This window comes from Bos mutus, chromosome 22 (genome assembly GCF_027580195.1).
Source record: "Bos mutus isolate GX-2022 chromosome 22, NWIPB_WYAK_1.1, whole genome shotgun sequence".
NCBI lineage: Eukaryota > Metazoa > Chordata > Mammalia > Artiodactyla > Bovidae > Bos > Bos mutus.
Window position 1 is genome coordinate 69,169,473 of NC_091638.1, and position 19,073 is coordinate 69,188,545.

The 19,073-nt window shown below is 55.5% G+C and overlaps 2 protein-coding genes across 5 annotated transcripts; one reads left to right on the forward strand and one right to left on the reverse strand.

Moving 5' to 3' along the window:
- Positions 1-1,303: 1,303 nt before the first annotated feature.
- Positions 1,304-5,552, reverse strand: GPR137 (G protein-coupled receptor 137). 2 transcript variants are annotated; one of them, XM_070360173.1, is made up of 8 exons: positions 5,090-5,552; positions 3,631-4,009; positions 3,498-3,547; positions 2,564-2,789; positions 2,298-2,447; positions 2,044-2,172; positions 1,818-1,933; positions 1,304-1,519 (listed from the first exon to the last, which is right to left on the reverse strand). In XM_070360173.1, the coding sequence occupies exons 2-8, from the start codon at positions 3,985-3,987 to the stop codon at positions 1,360-1,362; spliced, it is 1,188 nt and encodes a 395-aa protein (XP_070216274.1). In that variant the 5' UTR covers positions 3,988-4,009; positions 5,090-5,552; the 3' UTR covers positions 1,304-1,359. The 2 variants fall into 2 exon arrangements, with proteins under 2 accessions (XP_070216274.1, XP_005894181.1); XM_005894119.2 differs by lacking the exon at positions 5,090-5,552 and having other exon boundaries at positions 3,631-5,034.
- Positions 5,553-5,659: 107 nt separating this feature from the next.
- Positions 5,660-17,507, forward strand: BAD (BCL2 associated agonist of cell death). Of its 3 annotated transcripts, none has more exons than XM_005894121.3 (4): positions 5,660-5,799; positions 6,081-6,275; positions 16,270-16,463; positions 17,019-17,507. In XM_005894121.3, exons 2-4 carry the CDS (start codon positions 6,089-6,091, stop codon positions 17,142-17,144), a joined length of 507 nt encoding a protein of 168 aa, XP_005894183.1. In that variant the 5' UTR covers positions 5,660-5,799; positions 6,081-6,088; the 3' UTR covers positions 17,145-17,507. The 3 variants fall into 3 exon arrangements, with proteins under 3 accessions (XP_005894183.1, XP_070216276.1, XP_014333191.1); XM_070360175.1 differs by lacking the exon at positions 5,660-5,799 and adding an exon at positions 5,806-5,946; XM_014477705.2 differs by lacking the exon at positions 5,660-5,799 and adding an exon at positions 5,824-5,983.
- Positions 17,508-19,073: the final 1,566 nt, after the last annotated feature.

The window sequence follows — 19,073 nt, forward strand, 5'->3', positions numbered from 1 at the left end:
TCAGCCTTCACTTGGGTGGTTTTAACTATGGGCTCTAGGGCTGACCACCCCATAACAGTAGGGGGCCTAGACTGGTGACCAGACTCTCCAGGCCTCCCAGTCCCCACTTACAGAAAAGGGATGACTAATTATCACCTCAGGATGCTGTGCTGAGCATTAATGAGATCGGTATTTGTAAATGCTCGAAACACAGCCTGGCACTCACAATTGAGTGCCCTACAAATGTCAGCAATTTCCCTTTCAACTGAAAGTGATTGTTCAGCTTTGAGCTGCTTCTCTTGAGTCTCAGAGGCCCATCTCTGGAGGTACTGAGGCTTGGGGCTCAGGACAGTCCCAGGTGAAGGGTTTCAAGGCAGGCTCAGTGCTAGGCCCCAGGAGCTCCAACGAGCTGGACCAAATGGCCAGATACATGGGCGAGATAAATGACTCTCTGATAAATGACTCCCAGCCATGGGACAGAGGATATATCTGTAAGGCCTGTGATTACAGAGGGCAGCGACTGCACTATCAGGGACAGTCAGGGAAGGGGCTCCCCAGGCAGACTCTGTGGGGGCAGCCTGGCCAAATTGGCACAGGCTAGGGTGATGGGGGCTGCTTTTCCTCCACCAGTCCTGGACTAACTCATGGACCTGAAGGCCAGGTTGGGCATAATGACAGGGAAACAGGGTCCCTAGAAATCCCGATCCACTGAGGGTAAGAGGCATGGCAGCCATGCAGTCACAGTGCCAAGGGACCTGGGGTGGGGTGGGGAGGGACATAGTTCCCTGACCTGGAAATGGCAGGGTTCATAGAGGTGACATTTGAAGCAGTTCCCGAAGAAAGAGTAGAAATTGTTCAAGCAGGGAAGGGACTGGAGTGGGGGCTGGATTCTTCTGGTCTCTTTTTTTTCTTTGGACTCCAGGTTTGTCCCTCTCCTTACCCACCAGCCTTGGGGAGGTAAATGGCCCCAGCCCAGCCCAGTAGCCCCCTTCGAGGGCCAGTGTCCAATCAGCCTTAGACCGAACAGATGATGGTGTGAGAAACACAAGCAGACAACTGATGGACAGCAAATGGACTTGGGGCACAGACACTGTTTATTGAGTGGCAGACGCAGGAGAGGTAGCTGGCTCCGGAGTGGAAGCGGAGGTGGTGGGGTGGGTCATGCCAGGGCGCCGTGAGCATCTGGCAGCCAGGGCCATGCCCCCCCATCCTAGGGGACAGCACAAGCCCACTGCATCAGGAGTAGCAAGGAGCCGGCCTGGGGAAGAGGCAGCCACAGCCCCCGGGGATCCTGGGCAAGAAGCAGCAGATGAACTTGGCACAAGGGTCTGGGGTGGGAGGGGCTGGGGTCTGGGTGTTCTGCGGGGAGATGAAGGGGGATCACGTCTGTGGGGTGGAGTAGAGACTGTGGTGGTGGCCGCCTGGTCCCAGAACCTGGGAGAAGAGCAGGGGCGTGGTCCGAGTCTGGCTGCCTCCACACCAGCCTGGTTCCCGCCCGATGGTGCCATACCAGCTGCTGGAGCCTAGGCTGCCTGACATGCTGCAGGCAGAGAAACAGGGTCAGTCCCCCAGCAGTCACTAGGACCACAGTCACCAGAGTTGGGGGAGGAGAGAGACTGACCGAGAACAGAGCTCAGTGACCCAGACTTCTCTGACTATGGCAAACTGCATCTTGGGGGGTGAGGTAGGGACTTTAGCAAGAGCAAACCAGAGGGGACTTCACCTAGTATAGACCATGGCATGGGCAGAGGTGGGTGGCAAGACCTGCTCTAGGACCCCATGGCTTGGTGGAGCAACCTGAGAGCCCAGGGGTCCTCGGGTGGGGCCGGGACTCCTACCTGGTGCTCTCACCCCGGCTATGCTCCCAAGAGCAGCCCTCATCCTCGCAGTGTGCCCGGTCGAAGAAGTAGGAACGGGAGCCAAAGACCTGCCCGTTGAGGATGCGGCTGGTGCTCTAGGGAAGGGAGCCACCATTGATGCTTCCTTCTGCCCCCCACTGGCCTCCCACACCCCCAGAACCCAGCCCAGGGACCGCCAGTGCCGCCCCTCTCCACTGGCCCTCACCAGGTCCTGCGGGGGCCGATGTACCCGGAAGAAGCCCACCAGCAGGGTGGTGGGCAGCAGCTCCCACACAAAGAGGATGAGGCCAAACACCAGGTAGCCTTTGTTCCCCAGGTCGTTCACCAGGTCCGCCTGTGGGGAGGCAGGGGCTGTGCCGATCTGCAGTCGTGCCAATGGGGCCCCCAGACAGGACCCAGGCCAGCTGGGGGCCAGGAGCCACAGCTACTGGGGAGGCGGCAGATGTGTCGAATGCCCACCTGATCAGAGACGTTGTACCAGTCGTAATCGAAGGCGTCCAGCCGGCTCCGGGGGGCCAAGGCCAGGGCCGCCAGGTTGTAGCAGGCCCGGCTGGCATAGAGCAGGACCATGGCGCCACCCATTGCAGCTGCCTGGCACACACTGGTCCCCTGGCAAAGATGACAACAGGGGACCCTTAGGGAGGGGAGGTTTCAGCTTTCTCTCTACTCTGAAGACCCCAAAAAACGCCCCAAAGACACCCAGGCATCAGCGCTTGTGGCCCTACCTTGGCCTCCAGGTAGATGCTGGTGGAGGGGGCCCGCCGGGCCACAAGGCAGAGGCAGGCGGCAAGAGAGAGTGCGCAGATAACAAACAGGGAGTCGCTCACCAGGACACGCACCAGCAGGAGGGCCCAGGGCTGTGCCCGGCGCCGGCGGGACAGCATGGCGCACAGCACATTCACCAGCAGAAAGAGCAGCGAGGCCCCCACGAAGGCCCCTCGGACAGCCAGCCTGCGGCCCACAGCACAGTCAGCCCCAGGCGACCACCCTTGCCACTCCCCAACCACCCAACCCTTCCCAGGAGACCCGGGTGTCAGTCAGAACCTCAGGCCACGCAGTCTGAACCCCACTCCTCCAGTTTTACAGATGAGGAAACTGAGGCTAAAGAGGTCAGAATATGACTGACAGCTGTGGTACAGCAGAAAGAGCACTGGATTGGGAGTCAGAAATCTGAGTTTAAGCCCTGGCTCTACCTCCTGCCAGGTGTGCGACCTTGAACATGTTGCTTAGCCTTGCTGGGCCTCAGTGTCTTCATCTCTCAAATGGGGATACATCAGCTTCGAAGGTAAGTTGTAAATATTAAAGATGTCTGTGAAAGCTCTTAATAAACTGTGAGATGTTGTATAAAGGACAGGAGTTACCACTGCCCAAGGTCACCCAGAAGTGCCCTTTGGAGCTTCCGAGGGCCGGAGCCTCCAGCTCTTCCTCCATCATGGATGACACTGGCACCCTCTCCCTTCACCATATTTCACTGGTTTTTATTACAGTTGAGCTTCACATATGTAGTACCTCTGCAGACCATCTGCACCAGGTGCCTAATGTTCCCGAGCCTTCCCCAAGCATCCTGGGCTGTACTCCCCTCAGCCCTACCAGGGGGAAGGAATGGACACTGGGCTTCTCCCTGGCCCTGACCTGGGGACTGAACCCACCAGTACTTACAAGCCTCGGCTCATCTCTGGCCGACGCTTTGCCTTGGCTTTGAACACCACCTGGGGGCAGAGAGGCCCATTATTCTTTGGGGCCCTGGGGCTTGCTACCCCACAGGCCTACCCCCACCCATCACCATGGTTACCTGAGCAAAGTAGAGGTTCATGAGCGTCAGTGTGAAGAACTGCAGGCAGACAGGACAGCAGTAGAGAAGCCAAAAGGGCAGGGGCCCCAGGTGGTTGGCTCGGGGTGTGTCTCGAAAGTAGAAAGAGAACAGGGTGGTACGCAGGGCAGCCCAGAGCAGACAGAGCGCCAGGAACACCGTCTGATAGCTGAGACGCTTGTGCCCATACAGGAGTACCAGCCAGAGCTGGGCATAGACCGAGAAGAAGAGCAGGGCGTACAGGGTGGTGTAGGCCGCAGTCAGCCCCAGGGTCACGGCGGGCGGCAGCGCAGGTACCAGCCCAGCAGCAGGCACCAAGCCAGACAGGTTACTCTCCATGTCAGGGAGGGAGGCCTGAACCCTGAAGACAGAGATGGAGGGGCCGGCAGGGGGCCAGGGAAATAAATACGGAGGGGTGGGAGTTGTAGGGTGCTCAGGCGGAAAGCAGTGGTGGTTGGCCGGGCCCTCCCGCCCTCGACAGAGGGGCCCTTGCCTTCGCGGGGCACAGGCAACCTGGGTCCCTCACTACGGGGTGTGGAAAGACAGCCCTTCCTCTCCAGGGCAGAGTGGGGAGTACTCCTCTCCAGGCCAGGCTCAAAGCCGGGGATGGGGGGAAGGGGGTGCAGAAGCCGAAGGAAAGGGGGTCCCTGGCCTCGGTCGCTGGAGTCGTCCCGGCAGGAGGGGGAGAGCCGGCCAACGCCAGTCTGTTCAGAGCAGCGGCCGCTGCTGGGGACGCTCAACGTCTGGCTCTCCCCCTCCCCAAACTGGAGGGCTCTCTCCCCTCCAACAATCCGGATGGGGAGGGCCTCTGCCTTCCGTCCTCAGGATTCCGGACGCTGGCCCACCCCACCCCCCACTGCGTCCACTCTCCAGCCGCGGGGGGGCGGGAGGAGGCCGACGCCCGGTCCTCAGGCCGCGGCTGCGGGAGCCGGCTCCGGTCGCTGGGACCCGGGGCTCCAGCTCCCTGGCTCCCGCTGCTCCGCCCCCTCCTGCGCCTGCGCGGCCGCCGTTCGCTACGCAAATTGCTCAGGGTCTGGTCCTGGCTACGCAGGCCCGCGCCGCACCCGGCGCGGAGCTGTTCGAGAATTGGCGCAACTTGAGCCACCGCCGGGCGCCAGGGGTTACTAGAGGCGGCGAGCGGCCTTGACGTTCCGGCTGCGCCGCATCCGGCCTGCGCCCGGGTGGGCATTGCCTGGAGCTACCGGCCCTCGCTTCCATAGAAAGCTGGCGATTCCCATGCTTCTCTTCCCCATCCCCAAATCAAGATTGTGCCGCCCGATCCGGGGCGGTAACGACTTCCCTTCACTCGGCCTCAGAGGGAAACTTCCGCCCTCAGCCAAGATGGCCTCCGGGCCCCGCCCCCGGGCCTTAATCCGCGGGGCCCCCGCGTCCCGCGCGAGCCCGCCCGCCCATTCCCTAGGGGGCGGCGTTTCCCGCTCACCTGGCCTGCCGTCTGCCAGGCGCGAGGCCTCCGCAAGTCCTATGTCACTCTCCTAGGGGCCCCTTTCCCTTCTGCGCCGGGACAGTCATCCTGCCCCTGGTGGAGGCTCCCTCGCTTATCTCTAGTGCCCCCGAGCTGGCGCGAGGAGTGGCGCCCCTGACGCGGGCGGTGCGAGGTTTCCACCGCGAGGAGAAGGGAGGGGCGCTTCCCGAGCCGGTCACCCGGTTCGGATGGAGCAGTGACAACAGCAACAACAGTTGCCTCCGACGGCTGAGCTTCGATTACTGCTTTGCAAAGTGCTTTCACCCACAGTAATCACCGCCCAGTTTACAAGGATCACTGACTCCTGAAAGAGGTGTCATTATCTCCATTTTACAGGAGTGGGAATTAAGTCCCAGAGGGGCTGAAGGACTTGTCAGCAGGAGCTGGCTTCCAAATGGGGACCCCGGAGAATCCCTCAGCGGCTCCAACAACGCCCAAGGCATAAGGAAGTCGAGAGCTGAGCATCCGGAGACGTAGAAGAGAATCAGGAGGAAGGCAGTGGGCGGGGCCCCAAGGAGTGGGGCCCGCCTGCTGGCCAGCTGACATTTCAAGAGCTGATTGGGCCGGGCCCGTGACAGTTTCCGTTACCCAGGCAACTAGGGCCGGGCTCTCTTTTTGCTAAAGGGACGCGGCGGGCCCGGGTCAGGGGCCTCATTATCGGGCTTGGGGTGAGATCTGTGTGCCGTTACCGCGGGCGGGTCTGACTGAAGCCTGGGCAGGGGCCTGAGGCTTCTCTCCAGCCCTAGGGCTCTGAGAGTTTTAGATCCTGGGCGGATAAGTCGAGCTTCCTGCCGGCCCAGACTCAACGGACAGATGTGCGCCAGGGAAGCAGGGTGGACCTGGGGTGCTGAGGTGGGAGAGGGAGCCAGGGACACCTGCGCCCCCAACCCTGCCAGCCAGCCTTAGTTCCCGCTGTTCTCTAATTACTTGTCATCTTGCCCCCCTGCAGCCCAGAGCATGTTCCAGATCCCAGAGTTTGAGCAGAGTGAGCAGGAAGACTCCAGCCCTGCAGATAGGGGCCTGGGCCCCAGCCCCACAGGGGACAGGCCCCCAGGTCTCAGCAAGCACTGGCTAACAGCCCCAGGCCTCCTGGGGGAAGCTGGTCACCAGCAGGGGCAGCCGGCCGGCAGCAGCCACCATGGAGGTAGGCAACCCCCGCCCCCCACCCAACAACCACCTGCCTGTCCAGCTTGCCTCCAGCCCAGTAGCTCTCTTCACCCCAGCCACATCCACACTCTGGAGGGCTCTGAGTAAGTCCTCACCACTCTGCACCTCAGTTTCCTCTTCTGTAAAACAGCAATTCATCACCACCCTGGTAATGCTGTGGGGAAGATTAACAGGCATACCTTAGAAGCACTTAATTATAGAGCTGGTGTTTAGTAAATGCTCCAAGTATGTAGCTCTTAGCACAGGACCAGGACAGAATCACTGAGAGGCCAGAAAGGGGAAATGACTTGCCTAAGGTCATACTCAGCATTTCCTTTGGGCTAAAAGACTCTGTGGTGCCTTGCCCCAGGCTAGTGCTTTCCTTGAGATCCTGGATCCAGTCCCCAGCTCTGTTCTTTCCCACCCTGTGGCTCACACCCACACGGTGCTGTCCTTAACATCGCCAGGGCCAGGTAATCCCAAGAGGCAGACAGCCCTACCAGGCAGCGGGTCTGTGTGGGACTGGGAAAGCATCAGCTGTCCTCTATATCTACTGAGGGAGACCCAGCTGAGATGGAAGGATGGGCCCTGGAGGGCAGCAGCCATGTCTTAGTAGTCCCTACCACCAGGGTGCCCAGCCCAAGCCTTGGCACCTGGAACAACCACAGACATCTTCTGAAAACAAAACTCATGTCCCTTAACTGCTGCCGATGTGACACCCTTCCATTTTCAGGAGCAGGAAGGCTTATTAATGCCCCCACCCCAGGGAGTTCCCTGGTGGTCCAGTGGTTAACGCTCAGGGCTTTCACTGCCAAGGACCCCGGGGTTCAATGCCTGGTCAGGGAACTAGGATTACAGTCAAAAAAGAAAGAAAGAAGAAAGGTTGATATTCAGTTATTAGGGATACAATCTCTAAAAAAAAAAAAAAAAATAAAAAGAAAAAAAGACCCCACCCCCACCAGCCAGCCTGCTGTATGTCACACTGAACTCCACAGGCTTTCTTTAACTTTGAGATTTTTGCACTTAGAGTTTTTCTGCTTGAAACTGCTTCCCATCCTGTATCTGGCTGTCCCCATCTTCTGTGTCAAGTGCTGAATGTGTGTACCAGCTGCCAGGGGTTCATCAGGGACTAGAAGAGAAGCTCTTACCCTTGTGGTTGCCTACATTCTAGAAGATAGGGGGAGACAAGTCATAAACCAAGAAACAAACAAACCAGTCAGTGATATGGTGCCGTAGCAGGTGATGCCTTAGGTGACATACCCTTGACTTTCTCTTTGGAATCCGGAGTGCTGGGGGCTCGAGGGAGTGATTTAAACTGAGGTGGTCAGGGTGGGCCTTGGTGGTAGTGGTTTAGTTGCTAAGTCATGTCTGACTCTTGGGACCCCATGGACTGTAGCCCTCCAGGCTCCTCTGTCCATGGATTTCCCAGGCAAGAATGCTGGAGTGGGTTGCCATTTCCTTCTCCAGGGGATCTTCCTGACCCAGGGATCAAACTCAGGTCTCCTGCACTGCAGGTGATTCTTTACCAACTGAGCTACTAGGGCCTTGGTAAGAAGCAACATTTGAGCCAAGGCTAGAATCTGATGAGGAGTGAGCCAGAGATCTGTGGGAAGACAGATGCTGGCAGGGATGCCCGCAGACAGAGGGCAGTGTTAGTCACTCAGTCAAGTCCAGCTCTTTGTGACCCCATGGACTGTAGCCCACCAGGGTCCTCTGTCCATGGAATTTTCCAGGCAAGAATACTGGAGTGGGTTGCCATTTCCTTCACCTAGGTGGAGGGCAGGGCAAATGCAAAGACCCTGAGGGCAGTGAGAGGAGGGCCTTAGAGACTCCTCCAGAGATCAGGGAAGGGGAGGGGCTGAAGGGCAGAGCCTTGAAGGCCCAGGTCAAGGCTCTGGCTTTCAGGTTGAGTGAAAACCTGGAGGACTCTGATCTGATTTGGACCTCAAGAGAATCACCAGGGCCCCTGGGTGGAGACAGGTCTCCAATGGGCAAAGGTAGGGGTGGTGCCACGGGGGAGGATGGTAGCTGGTGCGAGCGTGGTGGTGGTGGTGGAAGTGGTAAGTATTAGAGCTAGGCTCTGGGTTTCTTTTGAAGGTCGAGCTGGTGGGATTTGCTGATAGACAGATGTGTGAGGCCCAAAGAGGATGGCTTGGGTGCCTGGAAGGATGGAGTTGCTCTCAACTGAGGTGGAACTGAGATGGTGTGGGGCGAGATCAGGAGCCCTGCTTGGGCCAGGTCAGGTTAGAGGTACCTTTTGGGCATCCAGTTGGAGATTTCTAGTAGGGATAGATACATGTGGGAGTTGGCCATTGCTGATGAAGTGTTTGGTGGGCCCTGGGAGACAGTGTAGACAGGGTAGGGCTTGGGCTGTGTCTGGAGCTCCAGGCTGCAGAGGGCAGCAGAAGCAGAGGAGCCCGCACTGGGGTCTGAGAAGGAGGGAGCCATGTGGTAGGGAGGGGAGTGTTGAACTGGGCGATGCTCCTTTGAGCGCTGCTGGGAGTGGAGTGCTGGACTGGACCTAGGGCTGGGGAAGCTTGGGTGGAGAGTGGGGAGGGATGATGGGAAGAGAATTGGGGGTAGAAAGGAGAGCCCGCTCTTGGCAGCTGAGCTCTGGCAAAGAGGAACAGAGGAGCCAGCGGCACCTGAAGGCCCAAGGAGAGTCAAGGAAGGATTGTTTTATTACTTAAGATAAAAAGAAAAAAGAGGTTCTTTTTTTTTGGCTGTACCATGTGGCTTGTGCGGTCTTAATTCCCTGACCAGGACTCAAACCCATGCTCCCTGCAATGGAAGTGTGGAGTCTTAACCATCAAGGAACTCCCGAAAGAGCATGTTTATAAGTTGATGGAGTAATCCAGTTAGGAAAATACTGGGGGATGCAGGGGAGAAAGGAAGCTTACTTGAGTAGGAGAGAGTGGTCTGGTGTTCAGGGGAGGGGCAGCTCAGCTGAGTGCAGTGGAGGGGTGGAGGAGGGCAAGGAGACACCTCACAGGAACTAGTAGATGTTTCTCTCGTGGATGCTTCCAATTTCTTGGTGAAAGGAAGCCAGGTCTTGAACCAGGAGTGAAGGTGGGGAGAGAGGTGGAGGTTGAGGTCGAGAGAGGGAAGAACAGGTTTGAAGTAGTTGTCTGGCCCAGAGTATGGAGTTGGAAGGTGTGCTGGGCAACTCGGGGGGCCACTGGGTCTTATGGCTGTGAATTTGAACAGAGGTGGCACGGCTGTGCTTTTCTCCAGCCATGCTGGCCGCCCAGGTGCCTGTGGGAACTGGCAGGGAGTTGGCCTTAACCAGAGCTGTGTTGGTATCAGCCCAGTGAGGGAGGCGGTGCGGGGCTTGGCTCGTATGCAGTGTAAGCTGGCCAAGTGTGAGGAGCCCGGCATCATCAGAGCTGGAGTGCCAAGGCAGGGAGCTGGAAAGGACCATTTCTGTGCTATGAGTGAATGAAATAGGAGTGGCAAAACCTCTTGCACTCACTAGGGGCCCATCCCGCGGGTGGGGGCACCTGAGGCCCCAAGGGGGAAAGGTGGCCCAGCTCCAGGCCCAGCCATGACAAGGCCTGCAAGGGATGTAAGAGACCTGCCCTGGATTCCTTTTGACTTAGTTTCAAGTGGTTTTCCATGAAAGACCCGCAGGTGCTGATAACCTGCCAGAGCCACCGGGCCACTGTCCCCCTCCGCATGGGCAGGGTGCTGCCACTCTTCACATTCCCTGCCTCCAAGCCCCTGCTCGGTGAACTGTGCGTGTCTCCAGGGCGGGCCTGTGGCCACCTTGTGTGCTGTGCCAGCTCCCGTGTGTAGCTGGGTGCCTGGAGCAGCTGGTGTGTGAATGGTAGAGAGGGGAAGGGCGACACACGGTGAGAAAAGCAGCCCAGTGCCAGGCCCCGGGCCAGACTGCAGGCTTCACCCTGGCTTTTTTTTTTTAATTGAAGTATAGCTGATTTATGTGCTCAGTCGTGTCTGACTCTTTGTGGCCCCATGGACTATAGTCCGCCAGGCTCCTCTGCTCATGGAATTTTCCAGGCGGGAATACTGGAGCCGGTTGCCATTCCCTTCTCCAGGGGATCTTCCCGACCCAGGGATTGAACCCATGTCTCTTGCATTGCAGGCAGATTCTTTACCACTAGTGCCCAGTGGTAACTACGGGAAGCCCATAGTTGATTTGTGAAAGTGAAAATGTCAGTCGCTCAGTCGTGTCTGACTCTTTATGACCCTATGGACTGTAGCCTACCAGAATCCTCTGTCCATGGGATTCTCCAGGCAAGAATACTAGAGGGGGTTGCCATGACCTTCTCCAGGTTGATTTATAATGATATGTTAGTTTCAGGTGTACAGCAAAGTGAGTCAGTTATATATATATATATGCATATATATAGTCTTTTTCAGATTCTTTTCCGTAGGTTATTACAAGATATTCAACATAGTTCCCAGTGCTACACAGTAAATCCTTGTTGTTTATCTACTTTATATATAGTTCAGTTCACTCACTCAGTCGTGTCCGACTCTGCGACCCCATGAACCGCAGAACACCAGACCTCCCTGTCCATCACCATCTCCCGGAGTCCACCCAAACCCATGTCCATTGAGTCGGTGATGCCATCCAACCATCTCATCCTCTGTCATTCCCCTCTCGTCCTGCCCTCAATCTTTCCCAGCATCAGGGTCTTTTCCAATGAGTCAGTCTTCGCATCAGGTGGCCAAAGTATTGGAGCTTCAGCTTCAACATCAGTCCTACCAATGAACACCCAGGACTGATGTCCTTTAGGATGGACTGGTTGGATCTCGGACTGTCAAGAGTCTTCTCTAATACCACAGTTCAAAAGCATCAATTCTTTGGCACTCAGCCTTCTTTATAGTCCAACTCTCACATCCATACATGACCACTGGAAAAACCATAGCCTTGACTAGACAGACCTTTGTTGACAAAGTAATGTCTCTGCTTTTCAATATGCTGTCTAGGTTGGTCATAACTTTCCTTCCAAGGAGTAAGCATCTTTTAATTTCATGGCTGCAGTCACCATTTGCAGTGATTTTGGAGCCCAGAAAAATAAAGTCAGCCAGTTTCCACTGTTTCCCCATCTATTTGCCATGAAGTGATGGGACCGGATGCAATGATCTTAGTTTTCTGAATGTTGAGCTTTAAGCCAGCTTTCTCACTCTCCTCTTTCACTTTCATCAAGAGGCTCTTTAGTTCTTCTTCACTTTCTGCCATAAGGGTGGTGTCATCTGCATGTGCCTATGAATCCCAAAGTCCAGAATTCCCTGGTGGTCCAGTGGTTAGGACACAGCGCTTTCACTGACATGGCCTAGGTTCGATTCCTGGTTGGGGAACTGAGATCGCATAAGCCATGCAGTGCTGCCAAAGAAAAAAAAAAAGAAATCCCAAAGGCCTAGTTAATCCTCCCTACCCCCACTCCCCTTTTTCCCCCTGTGGTAATCATAAATTTGTTTTCCATGTCTGTTTCTGTTTTGTAAGTAAACTCATTTGTATCATTCTTTGTTTGTCCTGTTTTGTTTTCGGCAGCACCAGGAGGCAGTTTGTTTTCTATGTCTGTGAGTCTATTTCTATTTTGTAAATATGTTGATTTGTATCATTTTTTGTTTGTCTTGTTTTTGGCCACACCAGGAGGCCTATGGGATCTTAGTTCCCCCACTAAGGATCAAACATATGCCCGCTGCATTGAATGCATGGGATTTTAACCACTGGACCACCAGGGGAGTCTCCTGTATCAGTTTTGGATTCCGTATTTTTGTCTGACTCACTTCGCTTAGTGTGATTATCTCTAGGTCCATCCTTGGTGCTGCAAATGGCATTATTTCACTTTTTTTTTTTAGTGGCGGAGTAGTATTTCATTGTTTATATATACATCTTCTTTGTCCATGGAATTCTCCAGACAAGAATACTGGAGTGGGTTGCCATTTCCTTCTCCAAGGAATCTTCCTGACCCAGAGATCAAACCCAGGTCTCCTGTGTTGCCAGGCAGATTCTTTACCAGCTGAGCCACCAAGGAAACTTTCTTTATCTTTCTGTTGGACATTTAGGTTGCTTCCATATCTTGGCTATTGTAAGTAGTGCTGCCATAAATACTGAGTGCCTCAGATTTTTTATCCCAGTAAAATGGGACTAGAAGTAGTCCCACCTCATTGCGTTGTCAAGAGAATCTGATGCATGAATACAGGAAAAATGCTTAGAAACAGTGCCTAGCAGAGAGGAGGGTCTGCTATTCTTACTATTACTGCAGTTGTTGTTGCAGTGAGTTGGCCCAGGCCCTGAGCAGACCTGGGGATTGCCATTCATTTAGAGGGAATAGAGAGACATGAATAACCAATGCCACCCTGATGGCAGACAAGGGAGTGCAGGCTGGAACGTAAGAATGTAAGGGCCCTGAAGGCCATGCCCAGGAGTTTGGAGTTTATCTCATAGGCAACAGGGAGCCATTGAAAGTTTTAGGCAGAGGACAGACATAGTTGGGTTTAGAGCAGAGGTTGGCAAACCACATCCAAAGGCTAAACTCCTCTTTGTTGTGTAGCCCATGAGCTAAGAATGATTTTGACACTTTTTTTTTTGACACTTTTAAACAGTTGACAGAACTCCAAAGAACAGTATTTTATTTCAGTGTTCCAAATACAATTTTAGTGGAACGCAGCAGTGCACAAGCACGTGTATATTGTTTACGGCTGCTTTCAAGCCCTGGCCACAATGTTGAGTAGTTGTGACAGGCTATGTGGCCTGCGATGCCCCAAACATTTCCTCTCTGACCCTTTACAGAAAACACTTGCCAGCCTCTGCTTTATCGTGTTTTCTGATTTTCTCAGCTCTGAGCAAGGTGGAGGTATGTTCTCTACAGGCCAGTAAGGGGCTTTCATACTCCAAATGGCTTTAGGGGACACAGGAAGCCTGGGCTGAGACAGGTCAGGCCACATGCCTGCTCCAGGGGGGAGCGCCGAGCTGCTCTCCTGCTGAAGTCGAGCAACATGTGAACCCCCCAGGTGGTAGAGCAGGATCCAAACCCAACCCCACCTGATGGCACAACCTCACTGCCTCCAGCTGTCTGGAACAGCACTGTTCTAGTGAAGTGTGCAAGGATGCTCACAGGAGCGGGAATGTGGATGTGTTCAGCCCCACCCACTTACCCAGAAAGCCAGTGAGTAAAGAACTTTAAGTTTGGGGCTCCTGACACCTCCAGCCATAGGTCCCTCCCACTTTCCCACCCAGCCCCAGGCCTGCACTCTGGAAGGATGGCGAGAGAGCATGCTCACAACCAGAAGCCACGCCTCCTCCCGCCTCCTTTCCTTCCCAAGACTGGGAGAGGACGCCTTGCACTATCTAGGGGCATGAAGGAGTGACCGCTGATTGAAGGTTGGATGGATGGAGTGGGTAGGCATGTCTGCTCCCCCAGGGAGTTCACAGAAAAATACTCAAATTTTTTTCCTAGTAAATAGGACACTTAAATGTTCAGTTTACACATTTGAGTGTCATTTTGACAATGGCTGGCTTGGCACTGCTTAATTCATGGCTTCGGTAAAAATCCCCACTCCATGGGTAGGCTCCTGGCAGAGCTGGCAGTCACATTAGGCCTAGGGTTGCCTTTCCAGACCTGAGCCCCCACGGGAGCTCATGGTGCTGCTGAAAGGAGCCTGGGGCATGAGAGTTAAATACACAGACCCAGGAGCCAGACTGGTTGGGTTGGCATCTGTCACCTACTAGCTGTGTGACTTTGGGCAAGTTACTTACCCTCTCTATGCCTTAGTTTTCTTTTCTGTAAAATGGGGACAGTGAGTAACCTTCCCTCCCAGGATGTGGCAAGGACATAAGGAATTCATGGACATGAAGCACGCTGCCAAGCTGACACAGGGAGTGCTGCTGTTCTGCTGGTTCTGATTCCCAGGCAGGAGGGCAAGGCCCAAGCCAAGTGCCTGCCTACGTCACTTGCCTTCTGACCACTGGGCCCTGCATCTGTCAAGTGTGGAGGCTGTGGGTTCTTAGTGCTAGTAAAGCAGAAAAATAGCTGATAGTTCCTGAGCATTTAAGTGACCAAGCAGGGTGTGCCAGCTGTGTGACCCTGGGCAGGTTCCTAACCTCTCTGTGCTTCTATTTCCTCATGTGTAAAATAGGGAGAACTTGGCCTCTCACCGGGAAAATGCGAGGCTTCAGGACATGAAAAGGGCAGAACAGGGTTCTTTCTCTGTGTCGTTTGTCCTCATGGGGGTACTGGGGGCTGCCCCCATTTCACAGAGGACAACACCGAGACCCCAAGGGATTAAAAAGAAAGGGCCCAAGGTCACAAAGCAGGAATGCGGGGGAGGGGGGGACTTCTGCCCTGATGCCCATGCCCCATGGAACCGGACAGTCCTCTGTAGACGGGCCTGTTCTCATCAGGGCTCTTGCTGCTCTCAGCTCCGTAGCCCCAGCCCCAATCTGGACTGCTGATTTAGCTGCCTGTTCCCCGCTGAGGAACGCCACCTCGTTCCTCAAAGGCTTTATGGTGTCCCTGCCTACCTGAGCCCAGGCTTTGGTGAAGTTTAGGAATTCCAGCCACCCTCTTAGCCTAGGCCTTTCTGGATCCAGCCCCCTCTTCTTTTCTTGGCTTTCCCAGCCCTGTGTTTGGAGCTGGGACCCTTGGAGGCCCCAGCCCTGGAGCTGGCCCACAGGCCTTTGGGAGAGGATGAGACAGTTACCCCTGGCTTCAAGACCTGGCCTAGATCATACTTTCTTCAGGATGCCTCCCTGACAGACATACCTTGCTGTGGATGCTGTTCCCTGTACTTGTTCCATGCTTGTCTTTCAATCCGGCTCTGGATTTATGCTCCTGGGAGTGTTCTAGGTTGTTGGTCTGGGTATGGGGGTGGGGTTGACAGGAATTAGGGGGATGGAACACACGCAAAAGCCAGACAAACTCAGGACACACCTCTTTGAACAATGATCCATCACACACTTTCAGCTTATAAAGGACTTTCACGCTGTTTATGTGAGGCAAGTCACTGGCATTAAGAACTAGGTTTATCCCCATAAAGAGGTGAAGACACAGGCTCAGGGAGTTGAAGGGTGGTTGGATAAAGGATGACGTATAGCTCAATGGATTATCACTGGACTCTGGATTCCAACAAACCTGTAGGGACTTCAAACCTCAGAACTTCCCAACTGTGTCACTCAGGGCAAGTCTAAACCTCTCCAAGCTTGTCTTTTCATCTATACCGTAGAAGCAATATTAGTACTTATCTCCTGGCATGCTTAGGATAATGAGGTAATGCCCAGGACCTAGTGCGTGCTCCTTAAGTGTTACCATAAAAAATCAACAGAACTTTCTGGACAGTTTGTTCAAAGTGGGTGCTGTGAGAGGTACAGATATGCTGACAGGTTCTTTTTCTCAAAGGGCTTCTAGGTCTCCTGTAGGTCACACCAGTGAAACAAATGGGCCCCAGCAGGTCACCTGCGGAGGTGGGGTTCAACCCTGTCTGGCTTGGTTGGGGTACCTCCTCAACCAGGAGACTGATTTCCTCCGCAGGGGACTGGAGCTGATGAAAGAGTTAACCTCCCAGGGAGTTGCTGGGAAGTCCCTGGATCTTACACTCACAGCTGTAACCACTATTTATGCCCTTATTCTGTACCAAGCACAGAGGTAAAGTCATTCTATAAACCGAAAGGTCTGGCCCGTTGAAAGTGTTACTCGCTCAATTGTGTCGGACTCTGCAACCTCACAGGACTGTAGCCCGCCAGGCTCTTCTGTCCGTGGGATTCTCCAGGCAAGAATACTGGAGTGGGTAGCCTTTCCCTTCTCCAGTGGATCTTCCCCACCCACGGATCGAACCCAGATCTCCCGCATTGCAGGCAGATTCTTTACCATCTGAGCCACAGGGTCTGGCCCATATTGGGGCTCAATTAAGATTTGTGGGATTAATGAGAAATTAGTTCGAAACTACACTAACACTGCTGCAGGGCTGGGGACGCGAGAGGAGTTGAAATTCAAGTCATCCCCACCGTCTGATCTTCTCTGCAGGCACTGGGGCTGTGGAGACCCGGAGTCGTCACAGCTCCTACCCCGCGGGGCCAGAGGATAATGAAGAGACGGAGGAGGAGGATCTCGGCCCCTTTAGGGGCCGCTCGCGTTCGGCGCCCCCCAACCTCTGGGCTGCACAGCGATATGGCCGCGAGCTCCGGAGGATGAGCGACGAGTTTCACGTCTCCTTCAAGGTGAGGGCTGGCTGAGGTGCCCCGCAGTCCCGGACCACGCCGGGACCTGTGCTCCCGGGCCTCCTCCCACTGGGCTGTCCCAGTGCACGTCGGGATTTGCAGTTTTGGGACTCCTCGCCTGCAGCCAGACCCTTCCCGAGTCCCAGGGTATTCGGGGACCTGACCCTGCTCCAGCAGGCCAAGGCTCCTGGGCTCCCCAAATCCCCGGAGCACGAGGCATTTGTGCTCCTGGCCGACCCACTTCGGATAGCCGGGTTCTTGGCCTCAATTTCCGAACCACTTCTTTGATTTTCAAATTATGGTCCCATCTTCCAGGTGCTAAGTCTCCGGCTCTGGCGCTTACAGGACCGTAGGCGTCCTTTCTTTCTGCTCGCAACATGGAGGGACCATGCTTAGTAGTCAGGAAACCTCTCCATACAAGGCCTGTTAGGATCTACGCTCTTTTATCTCCTCCCAGATCTCACTTGGTGGTGGGATTCCGTAAGCGGAGGGGCCTTGCTTCGGGCTGCCAGGATAAGCTAATTCATTCTACCTTTTCTTCTTCCCACCCTGAAGGGGCTTCCTCGCCCGAAGAGCGCGGGCACGGCAACGCAAATGCGACAAAGCCCCAGCTGGACGCGCTTCCTCCAGTCCTGGTTGAGCCGGAACTTGGGGAGAGGAGGCTCCGCCCCCTCCCAGTGACCTTCCACCCCGCAACCGAAGCTCCCAACCGCTGCTGGTGGCCATCTTGGGAGCGGGCGGAAGTCTTTTCTGCAGGCCTTATGCAAAACGAGGCTCGGATTCGTTCCTTTCGGAAGACTGAGGTCTGACCCAAAGTTCGGTCCCCTTCCGGTGTGTGCGAGGACCACGGAGGGGCTCGGCCCCCATCGGAAGTTGGAAGTTTTTCCGCCCTTACCTGCTGGAAGCGGCCCCGTGACCCCACCCCACGCGCCTGCGCCAGTTGCGAGCCGAGATTAACCCTAACTTCGCCGGAACCCTTTCCTCCGTGGTAACGCTGCGGACCTACGCCCGATACTAAAATGCTAATAAAGCCCACGTCTGTGCCGCGGAGTCTCTGTCTGTCGCCTGGGGCTTCCCGGGCGGAGAGAGCGCTAGCACTGACAAGAATTTCAAAAGATGTCCCCGCTTTACATATGAGGGAAACTGAGGCACTTGGGGCCGACATCAGGGAGGCGTTGAGGCGGCGAGCGGAGATACGGCCGCCTGGACTCCGGGAGACGGAGCGCGATCGGGCTTCGGGGACATCCAGGTCCTTATCTCTAATATGGTAATTGAGAACTGCAGCCGGCTGGCCGCTGGAATTCCGCGCACTGCAAACCGTGCCGCCGTCCCCCAGGGAGGGTCATTTGCTCCTATTTGGGTCAGTCCTTTTGAGCAGCTACTGTGTGGCCGGCCTAGGGCCAGCGCTCCTCAGGGAACTGGCAGGACACATTGAGCGGGGGAGGGGACGGAAGGCTCGGCCCAGGGCTGTGAGTAGAGGGATCGCTAGGGAACCAGAGAAGCTTCACCAGGCCCTGGGAGCCGAGCTGAGAGCTCAATTCCAGAAAGGTTTATTGGCGCCCCCTACAGACTAGCCTGCGCTTTATACTAGGTACACAGACCTGGATTGCGCCACAGCCCCTGTTATTCCTAGCTTCCGGGCGAAGGAGAGGCAGCCTCTCAGTGAGGAGTGAACGCCAGCCCAGTGCTCTAACAGGGGCCTGGAACCAGGGTGAAGGCGGCTCCCTCCAGCAGAGGAAAGTCAGGGAGGGCTTCAGGGAGGAGGTAAGCTAGACCTGGGACTTGAAGACATGAGGGAGAGTGCTGTCATTTCCAGTAGAAGAAATAGCAGACCCATGGAAGGATGGCGGAGCGGCAGAGGCCGGCTTTTCAAGAGTTGGAATGTCATACCCAGGAGTTTGGAGTTTAGCCTGGTCTTTGAGTGTTTTACGTGTGAAGTCAGGAAGATGGGAGTTGCCTGCTGAAGGGCCTAGATGGGGCAGATGTGGAGCTAGGACAAGGCCTGACTGCAGAAACAGGGAAGACCTGGGCACTGGGAGTGGGGCCCAAGGCAGAAGTCCCCGGCTCTGGGAAGGCCTTGCTTTGGAAGCCCTGTTCTCTGGCCTCCCCACCCTATCTGTTTGCCTGAGGCTGCAGCAAAAACAAAGAAAGAAAACACTCAATTGGCAGGAGATAAGCCCAGATAAGAGGCTGCCTTCCTCCGGAGGAGGCAGGCAGTCAGCCCGGGAAGCGCCAGGAAGCTGGGAGAGGCCTTGAAGAAGTGCCAGCCTGACCCTGCTGTAGAACCCAGCCGCACCCTCACTGCGGGGTCTCTGCCACTCCACACTGTCCCAGGGCAGGAGGGGGAGGCGTGGAGTAGGTCCTCCAGGCTGGCCGAAGACAGTCTGCCCTAGAGGGTCCATGCCCCCCCTGCCTGGATGTCTTGACTTAGATGTGACCTCAGTTTCCTCATCTGCAAAACAGGCATAACATCTCCCTCACAGGGAGGAGGGGGATGCTGCGTCTCCCCTGCACACGCTGTGACCGTCAGCACCCCTTTTCCCAAGGGTCACTTCCAGGCCCATCTGCTCCCTGCCCATCGCTGAGAGCCCAGGTGCCCTGAGGTTGGGC